Here is a 10,806-nt window from a genome sequence, read left to right on the forward strand (position 1 = left end):
AATAGTAGCTGAAGTGATTTCCGCGAAATTGAACGCAAATGGCTCAATAATTACTGCTGTTGAAACCAGCTTGTTACACCGTCATCGCAGAAGCATCAGACACTCGGTGGGAAGCGAACAAACGGCCACCTTTTCTCGCAAGGTACACTTTTTGCCTACATTTCTACTAAGCCAATTTAATTTGGTAACTAGTCATTGAAACCAGAAGAATCAAATGTCCATTGCATCACAGACATATAGGCATTTAAGCGATCATCAACCAGACTCAAATCAATGGAGCTACTTCGGATTTTGGCTGGATGATGTCATTTTGAAAATTAATATCGATCTTAGTAGCCAAGATAGCAGTTGCTGGCTTGTATTTGTCTAATTTCGTCTTTTTTTTTTTTTTATGCTGGTTGAAGAAATACTCCTATAGTGCACATATATTTTTAGACTTTTCCTGGTTAACTATGTATGTTGCCGGGGCAAGATATTTATTGCAGCCATAATGTTTATTACTGATATTCCAACTTTTTCAAAACATTGTTTTACTTCGCTGTTGTTGTCTACTTCGAACGCAAAAATCGAGGCACGTTTGGGCTTTTCTCTCGGTTTAAATGTGTCTGTTGACATCGAAAAGAGTTTCTTTGGAGGAGCTGAAGCTGCGTCTATAGGGTTACTGTTACAAGGAAGCCTAGACTCATCTTTGGAAATTAGTATCTCTAAAGAATTAAGGTTTGCACAGTTCAGTTCACTTTGCGCAATTGTATCAGAATGATTTCATAACGTTTAAAGACCAAAAGGCCACTCTTTTCTTTCGATTATATTGTCATTGTCATTGGTCCATTGTTCTGCCGTGCTTGAAACGAACTCGTTTCTTTCCATGCGAGGCCATCGTCAGTTCAATAGTCATTAAAGCAAGCTCTCTGTACATTTGTTGCAATCTTCGCTATTATTATCCCTCGAAATAAGATCCTAAAATTACCGTCAAAACCCCTGAGGTCAAACTGAAAATACCACTTTTGAATTCACGATCGTTTCTTTGATCTGCGATGTCTCAGTTGTTGATGACCTGAAACAAAGCATAAATCTCGTTCGCCAAAATATCAAGGCACTTTACATCCCAACATTTCAGTCCTTCATAAACTGTATATTTTTTACTAGGTATTCTAAAAGTTATAAGATGCCAAAACGACAGCTTGGAGCCACCAAGTACATCCGTCTTGGACTGATTCCAATTTCTCTTGGGATGTTCCTGGAGTTGTCAGGGAGTGCTACCGCTGCCTTAACAGTAAGTTCTTATAGTTACTGGCTCAACTGTCTGCTCACGCGTACCCAAAAGCCCTTTTTTTTTTTTACTTCATTTGGCCAACTTCAAGCCAATGACCCATGCTCGGAACAATCAGAGTTGGAAAGTTACATGCAGCTATTTTAATCAGCGTCGTTTAACGTTAACTACCTTACGCGACGAGCCTGTGATTTGTCTAATGGGTATTTCCTTCCATATTATGGTGCCGACAACCTGAAAATGTGGCAGAATAGTAAAGATCTACAATTAACCATGTCTCCGTTCTTTCTCGACGCATAAGATTGACACTTTAAAATCCCACAAAGTTTATTGAAATAAGTATATAATTCCAAATTGTTCCATGTGAAGTCTCCAAGAAGAAAAAAAAAGTTAGCGCATGTTCTCTTCCTATTTCTCAAAATGCCTGTATTTTTTTGTCGGAATTACTTTTCGCTACTCCTTGTCATTATTCATAACTGCGACGATCCTTCAAATCTTTAAGCGTTAAGATGTGGCTGTTAATTTACAGGGAAGTCTTCAGCAGACTGTTACTGCCAGTGGAATGATAGCGATTGGTGGCGAATGTTGCTGGAAAAGAGGAAGTTGCTATATGACAAACAATGTGGTTAGAACTTCAGATTTTCAACATAATCCAAATAACAAAGATGGTGGGGCCGTAGACTTCCTTTTCAATTGTTACATTATTTCTCGCATTCCTGATCCAACAGTTCTATGGAGACAACCATTCGCTCTTTTTCGCCAAAACAAAACTTTATCTTTCACTGGACAAGATTCCGCATTCTTTTTTCAATTGGGTTGAAATCTCATTTTTTTTCTATGATTTTTCAGTTATTTATTTTTCCTAGGGACGTCATTCCAGAATATCGGTCACTTCCAACAACTGGTAGGCATGTCAACAAGAGCACTGCATTTGGCACATTCACGGAGTTCCTTCGGCGCATCACTCGACCCTTCCTGCATCTTCTCGCACACCATAGTTGACTCCTTGACATTATCTTGTGTTGTTTCTTCCGCGGTTGGAGGACATTGTACTGCGATACTCTTATTCCTCCGGCGTTTTGTCTCGGCTTCCGTGTTGACGAGAACATCGGGTTTTTCAAAAGAGACTTTATTCGTCTGAATAATAAAGACGAACACGGGAATTGTACTTTGAGAAACTAAAAGGAAATCTTATCTGGTTAGCCGAATCTTTCGTAAGAAGGACTTGTACGAAAGAAACGTCTCAAGAATAAATTTTCTCACCTTCCTCTTGCCTTGCTCGCTTTCAGCTGGTTTTAAACTCTCGCCTACAGACTGTAGAGCCGGAATATGGACAGCTGGAAAGACGAAAACTGCAACTTCATCTTTTCGCAATCTTTGTTGAAGATTATCCCGAGTCAGATCTGAAAACTTCACTGTGAAGTTGTCGTCTCGGTTCTTCAAAGACATAGCCGAGTATTTGGTGGGCTTCCAATGTACCCGCTTCAGTTAAACAAGGGCAAGCAACCTTTTTCTTCTCTTTCTTTCCTGCGGGTTCTCCGCCCCATAGTAAGGTACGTGATGAAGTCCAATACCTTCATTCTGATTTGGAGTGTTCTTACACCCGAAAACAACACAGGCATCAGATATTTTCGATGAGTATGTTGTTGATCACCACCCTCATAAAAGAGATCCTGGTATGACGTCACCAATCGTAATCGATCCAGACCCGATTTGATAATTTTTTCACTCGGTAATGTTTCAAATGGGGCGTCTTTTGCCTACTTTGAGAAATCAAATAAATAGGGGGCTTCAACCAAATGAACAAAGAAATTAAATTGCAGAATCTTGCTCAATGCGATATAAAGATTTTTTCCGGCTTAAAAAAATGGTGGTTACAGGAATTAAAAATGTAATATTAACGCAATTCACAATTAGCATAGGAGATTTGAACAGTGCCTTTTATTTCATGATAATCAGAAACACTACAGTATATATTCCCTTTATCTGTCTCAAGGCTATTTAGCCTAGTTCGAGTGCTCTACTAATTTGGGAGACTACAAATCAAGTGAAATGAGAACAAATTATATCAAACGTTGGTTTTTGAGGAGAGGGGAAAACCTGAGGACCCAGGGGAAAACCTCTTAGAGCAGGTTAGATAACCAACAGACTGAACCCACGTATGACTTCCAATCCGGGAATCGATCCTGGGCCACATTGGGTGGAAAGCGAGTGCTCTCACCACTGCGCTATCCCTGCTCCCTTTTATCCACTCTGTATTTTTGCTTTTGATAGCAGACGCTGTTGTTCTTTTTAATCCCTTACTTTTTATTCTGTCTTACCTCTTAAACTTGTAATCACCTTATTGCTCTCTTTAGATCAGTTTTAGTTCAAACAGGAACCAGCCAGGGCCAAAAGTCAAAGTTGGAGCTTCGTTAGACGTCATAGTCGTGCCAACCATCTCGGTACAAATACCGGTTGCACCAAGAGTGAAGGGGAAGTCCTCACCAATTAATGTTTTCAAGAAGATAGGTAAAACAAAAAACTAAATGTATTATTGGTATCGAAACACAACAATCTACCACAGTTCCTGTTCTGAAAATTTGTGGTTTTTTTCATGCGGATGTAGTGGTTGTGAGTGCAGTGTTATTGCTGAAAACGTTCTTGGAAAAAAAACTGTGCTGGTAGACATATACGCTGAAAAATCTCAGTAGTGCATTTATTTCTCACATTTTGTGTAGTGATATAATTTTGAAATGCTAAAAAAAAATTTTCTTAGTCTATATATGGGGCACCAAGACATAACCATAACCCTATAAAGGCGTTTGCTGAACAATTAACAATTATTCGCCGAAGGAGAGATGAATGTCGATGAATAAAAATCGAGACGAAGTCGAGGTTTTGTTCACCGATATTTACCGAGTCTGAGGTGAATAATTGTTTTAGTATAATTACATGGGTGATTATTTGAAAAATATCAATTTTCTTTAAATGAATTAATTTCTTGGTCTGTCACCTCGAGAAAACGGTTCGCGGCCATTTTGAAAAACCGCTTAATAAGTGATTATCGCGTAATAATCAACTCAAGTGCAACCAATCAGTGCAGATAATTCTCAATATTCACCTGTGTAATTATACTAATATGGAATTACTAAAAATTATTATCGTTACAGTAACCCTCACAAAGAATAGCAGCTGTCTTTATTTTCATGCGCCTACTGAGGGTTTTGACCCGCTCAAACAAAAGTAGTAATATGGGCTCCCATGGCTCGGTTTGGGACCGTCGATAATTGAGCGTTCTGATTGGTGGATTTAAAAAAACGGAGCGTTCTGATTGGCTAAGCGACTTATGGATAAATACATGGATAATGTTTCATGTGATTTTGATGTGATGCATCGTCTTCTGATTGGTGGAGAGGGAAGTGTCACGTTCCCAAGATGGCGGACGTCCTAAAAAAACGGGTTTGGGACAGATGACATCATCAACGAGACCAAAAAATAGTTTTACGAATTCAAAAACGATTTAATGACAGAGGACCTACACTCATAGACAAAACTGTTGAGAAGGTTAGCCCTTTTGACTTCTTCATTTTAGCTCTCATTAAATGTTGTGCAAAACTGAATGGTTTTAGTGGGAAATTGTTGAGTTACCCTCCAGCGTTGAGTAGGGGGAGGGGGGCTATATCAGGGAAGGTGACACTATTTCTTTTGCGTTTTAACAGAAGCGGGTTGAAATACAGCTTTTGTGTGGTTCATTTCCAATTACTTTTGTCTATGATTGTAGATACAGAACGGGAACGTAGGAGGCAGCCTCGTCCCTAACAACAACGACAATAACTATGTACATGAAAACGAACGAACTACTTACATAAAAAAAGAAAGAAAGAAAAAAAAAAAACAGTATAGACATATTTGGACCTTGTTCATTCCTAATGGCATTTATAATTGGATTTGTGCTTGACTGGATCGTGCCGCTGTGATGTAGACTATGGCCAGTTTGTGTGCGTTTTTTGGAGGTCTGGCTACCCTTTTGACCAACCAAGACATAAGAAGACTTGGTGTTTGCCAAGTTGACCAGACCAGATTATAGTCTGATGATGCAGAACGGTTCGTTGACTTGGGGGACGACGAGGATTACCAGCAGGTACTGTCTGTCGAGGAGGACGCGGAGATGTTGGCATCAATGGGCTAAGATGGCCCGACCTGCCAGCCAGTTCACTGATGTGGACGATTCGACCAAATGGCCCTGTGTCATCTTTCAGGAACAGCGGTGGTCAGACGGGGAGATGACTGAACAGCAAAAGGCCAGGATGCGACTCGTGAACAAGGTGGCAGAGGGGTTGCCCGAGGGAGTACTGGACTGTGCGTTGGGTCTCGACCTCTTGCTGGACGTCGGCTGCTGTCATAAACCCGTCCACGTTGGCTGCCTCGTCTCAAATGGACTTGTCCCCACTGCCGGGAAATATATTTACATGGACTAGACAAGGAAAAGAACGAATTGGTGCCTCATTTGTTTAGGAATATAGGGCGCGATGCATAGGAGGAATGGGACTATGATTCTGACGACCCTTTTGAGGAGTTTGAGGTTGTCCAGAGCGCTCCTCTTGGGGCTGGAAAACTGAAAGCGTACCTGCCAGATCACCAGTTCTCCATCCGTCTCAAAAAATCAAACGGTGCGTCCTCCACATCCCCAAATGACGCCCCATGGTATTGTCCCGTGCCATCGCTCTTTCTCGGGGGTCCATTAAGCTAGCGACGACTGCAATGCACACCGAGGTTGGACCAAACAGTAAACGAAAGCGACGCCACCATCGTGCTCCTGCAGGACCTGAGAAACTCCACCTGCTGGCCACCACACCTAGTCTCTACAACGAAAAGATCATCATGGTGGATGCCAACTGGTCCCTTGCTTGCTTCGCCTACGATAAAGGAGAGACGTTACTGGGACTATTGTACAATGATGGACATTACGACGCTTTATCCATGTTGCCGGGGTTTTCGACAAGAGCTACTTCTGCCCTTGGTGTTTCCGACCATACAACCATCATGGTAAACATGCCTGCCCCAACAACAAAGCCAACCATTGCAGAGCATGCTTGCAAGAGGGGTTGGACAGTACCATTCGGCTCATCCCCTTTGTCATTAATGCAGACGGTATTTTTATGGGCAAGCGTGTCTCGATGCCTATAAAGCCGACGGCAAACCCGTCGCCCGGAAACATACTTCGGTCTTTGCCACACGGCCCAAGTGCAAGGAATGTCATCGTCTCTTGCAGCGCACCTTGGAGATCCAGACCCATCATTGTGGGCCCCAGGAATGCCATTGCTGTCACGAAGACGTGAACATTCACGCCCAAATGCAACGGGAAAGACAGGAGAAGCAACGACGACCCCCACCACCACCACTACCCGGCCGATCGCCGAGGCACCGCGGCAGGGCTACGCATACTACTAGCGAATGAGTTGAACGACGCCAACGATGAGGAGGACGAGGACAACGAGATCCTACCCCTGCATGTCTTTTTTGACATCAAGAGGATGCCGTTTGACGGACGTCACAGGCCCAATTTGGTGGTGAGCGAAAGGGATCCCATACGATTTCTCATTTCGAAAGGGATCCCATACGATTTCTCATTGACACCTGCCTTGTCAAGTTCTTAGAATGGTTGGAGATGGTGACGAACCAGAGAACGGGACCCGACAGTGTTGGCCCACAATTTCCAGGGATACGACAGCTACCGGTGGTCGACGAGTTGCACCGACAAAAACAACAACTCAAACAGGTGCAGAACAGAAGCAAGGTCTTGTAGTTGACTTACAATGACGAAGACATGACCATCCGTTTCACCAATTCTTTGTCTATCTCGCAAATGCCTCTGAGTGCTTTTCCCAAAACCTTCAGCCTCACGGAACTCAAAAAGGGTTACTTTCCCCATTTCTTCAATACAACCGATCATCAGGAGTATGTTGGTCCTCTTCCAGAGAAATGGTTTTACATGCTGGAGGGAATGTCACTCAAGGGTCTGCAAGACTGACACGTGGTATGATGATCAAGTGGCCAAGAGGGTGGTCTTCGATTTCCAAGAGGAACTGGTCTTCTACTGTAAATCGGACGTGCGGGCTTCTATCCCTTCGCAGAGATGACTGTGGCCTCTGCATGCAATCGTTACTTGCGCATGTGTTGCCTGGAAAAAAATACTATCGCTTGGGGTTACGGGGCCGCGTGAGTCATTCCAAGGCTTCCATGGAATGATTGACATGGTGCGAGCACCATTTGCGTCTTGAGACCTGGTTGGCTCGGTCTGAAGACGAAACCAAGTCCGGTACTTCACCGAACCCCAACGGTTCGTGACGTTCCTGGACAAAGATCAACGAACAAGGTTGTCTGACATTCAAATGTGACCTCGAATCATGCGCGGGCCTCAATCCCTTGGCACAGATGACCGTGGCTTCGGCGTGTAATCGTTACTTGCGCATGCACTGCCTGGAAGAAAATACCATCGCTTCCTAACGCCCCTTGGGGTTACCGAGCTGCATGGATCATTCCAAGGAATTGTTAACATGGTGCGAGCACCGTTTGTGTCTCAAGGCTTGGTTGGCTCTGTCTGAGGGCGAAACCAAACAACACGAGGTCATGGCCTGAGCCTACAGACATGCCGTAGCCGATCATCATTTCTTGTATTATCAGAGAATCAAGACGGCGAACATCACATCCAGTGTTCCTGACACACCATCAACCGGTACGATCCTGACACCCAGGCCGTCTACAAATTTCACTGGTGTTTTTGGCATGAGTGCCGGACCGTCCATCGCCAGCGTACCGACCCGCACTCGAAACTCTGGATCGAACGATAGACGACCTTAATATGATAGACCATTTGATGTACTTGTGACTAGGGACGAGGCTCAGTAACAGGCCGCCTCCTACGTTCCCGTTTGTAACTAGGTCGTTTGTCATTAAGCCATCTTTGAATTCGTGATACTCTTCTTTGGGGGCTCGTTGATGATGCATCCGTTCCAAACCCGTTTCTTAGGACGTCCGCCATCTTGGGCACGTCCACACTTCCTTCTCCATCAATCAGAAGCCGATGCATCTCATTTTAAATCACGTAAAACTCATGCATGTATTTATTCATAAATCTCCTAGCCAATAAGAACGCTCAATGTTTTTGGAATCAACCATCTCCAACCGTCCCTAACAGAGTCATATGGACGCATAATACTACTAAAGATGGGTTCAGGAAAATTGCCTTCTTAAATACAGAGTTTATACTAGTTACGTAACTAAAGAGTTTGCTTCCTCTTCTTTTAGTGGGAGAAATCCTTGAGGCTGTCGACATTTCAGTTTCCATATTTGCAAGAGCACCGCTTAAAGCTGAAATTTCAATTCTATACCCTTCCACACACTGTAACGGGAGCAGTAAACCTGCACAGCTGAAAGGTGGTTATGGAATATCAGATCTTATTTTTGGAGTCTCAGTCTCACTTATTGGCAAACGTTTTGAGTCAACATTTAGCTCCGGGTTTTCTCTGATGAAACCTTTCAGGTGAGTTTTAGAAATTGTACAGACATTGTACACTCTTTTTAGTCAGATTTCTAACAACTCAAAGCTACTGATTAGCCTCATTACAGGACCCTATAATTTGCAAAGCACACAGCAAAATACAACAAGTGCAAGTCTATCCATAGAACAGAGTTAACTGAATGTGAAGTCAGCCCTACTGATGGAACTGGGCCCACACGAGGACAGAGAAAAACTCTGACCAGGGTGAGAATTGAACCCACGACCTTCGGGTTAGATCTCGGCTCGGCAGAGAGGCGAATACGTGACCTGTCCTTGTGTGTGCCCATTTCCATCAGTAGGGCTAACGCTCACATGGTTCATATGGGATAGAAATCTAGCACTTCACATTACACTCTATTCAGTTAACTCTGTTAAAGATATAAGTGCTACACGGCTAGCGTTTGTATAAACGTAACCTTTCCTTGTATCCATAGAACAGTTGTGCTAAAAAAAAAAAAAAAAAAAAACAGTTAAGGCAAAAGTGCTTCTTTCAAAAGCTGAAGTACAAGATCTTGGGTAGAGATTAACAAGGACTCCATCCTTTGAATTTTAAGATTTTAAAAATTGTTGACCGTGAATGTCCTATGATTAATCTGCAAAAGTTTTTGTTACTGGTACTGTTATCACTATTTTCTTCTTATGATCCTGAGCAGACGTTAAGATATCGATTCTCTGTGCTTTGTAGCATTTACTGATTGTACTCGAGCAAACAACACTAGCAAATAAGTAGTCTACTGAAACAATGCATCCTGTCACTCGAAAATATATTTATTTTGGGTTTGCAGTTACTGTGTGTGTCCAGTGGGTAAGGAAGAGGTAAGAAATTCTACAACAGCAATATATGTATGTATATATATAACTGCAGACAGTACTGTCTCGGCCTTCTGGGCCTCATCAGTGCAGTGCTGATGTCTGGGATGGAGGTTAAGCTTATAAAGCCACCCCAAATGTCCCACACATGTGGTACATCTAAGCCATGCCAGAGTGCTCAAACCAGCGAGCACTCTAGCGAGTGCTCAAACTAGCGAGCTAGTATATAAATATATATTATATATTTAACAAATAGATTCCATGTTGCCGTGCGTCTGTTCAGTAATAGATCACAGATGACGTAAAAATGTGGTAAGAACAAAAAAGTGGCACACGAGGCGATAGCCGCGTGTATCACTGATGTTCTTACCACATTTTGACGTCTTCTGTGATCTATTACTGAACAGACCCACGGCAACATGGAATCTATTTGTTTTATATAATAAAGAATTAAACTTTATTTGCATAAAAGCTGATGGTGACGTCAATCGTGCGTCTGTCCTCTAATACATAAAGGCAAGAACCAATCAAAATCCGTGAATAACTTGGGTTATTAGATATATATATATATATATATATATATATTTATATATATATATATATATATATATATATATATATACCATAGAATGAAGAAATGAAACCCATCCCGTTAATCAACTGATTAATTATAGCGAATGAAAAACATGAAGAATTGCCCTGAGCGGGATTTGAACCCACGTCCCCCTGAACACCGGTAGGGTGTGATGACCACGACACCATCAGGACAACCACGCTGGCAACGCAGCTATCGAGACAGTGAATTGGCCTATCGTGAGTATCCCGGGATTCTTTCACGGGTGGGATGGGAAAGCCTAAACCCCTTCATAGCCTTAAACCTAAGGATCGACTAACGATTCACAGGCAAACACCAACTTAGGCATCAGCTAATCAGAGGGATCAAGTTAATGATGCACGTAAGGAAAAGCGACGAAGAGACAAACTCTTGACTGTTCTGGGCGAAGTTTACTACGACGTTTCGGCCGTTAGGCCTTCTTCAGGTTAAAAATTAAAAACTAAAAAACTATTTTCGAACTAATAGCAAGCAAGAAATAACTTTCAAAAAGAAACACACAATTTTAAATTTGCAAAACATGTTTCGGATGATCGACATCCATCGTCAGTTGTGAATACAAGTGAAACC

The 10,806-nt window shown here is 42.5% G+C and overlaps 1 protein-coding gene across 1 annotated transcript in view; it reads left to right on the forward strand.

Annotated features, from left to right (window-relative positions):
• Nucleotides 1-560: 560 nt before the first annotated feature.
• LOC137984003 (uncharacterized) overlaps nucleotides 561-10,806 on the forward strand; it is a 38,450-nt gene continuing 28,204 nt past the window's right edge. The window contains exons 1-6 of the mRNA XM_068831185.1: nucleotides 561-717; nucleotides 1,147-1,273; nucleotides 1,800-1,895; nucleotides 3,628-3,781; nucleotides 8,561-8,795; nucleotides 9,599-9,629. Coding sequence (XP_068687286.1) covers nucleotides 1,166-1,273; nucleotides 1,800-1,895; nucleotides 3,628-3,781; nucleotides 8,561-8,795; nucleotides 9,599-9,629 — 624 coding nt within the window. The 5' untranslated portion in view covers nucleotides 561-717; nucleotides 1,147-1,165. The remainder of the gene's footprint in view (nucleotides 718-1,146; nucleotides 1,274-1,799; nucleotides 1,896-3,627; nucleotides 3,782-8,560; nucleotides 8,796-9,598; nucleotides 9,630-10,806) is intronic.

The sequence above is a fragment of the Montipora foliosa genome, chromosome 13 (assembly GCF_036669935.1).
Source record: "Montipora foliosa isolate CH-2021 chromosome 13, ASM3666993v2, whole genome shotgun sequence".
NCBI lineage: Eukaryota > Metazoa > Cnidaria > Anthozoa > Scleractinia > Acroporidae > Montipora > Montipora foliosa.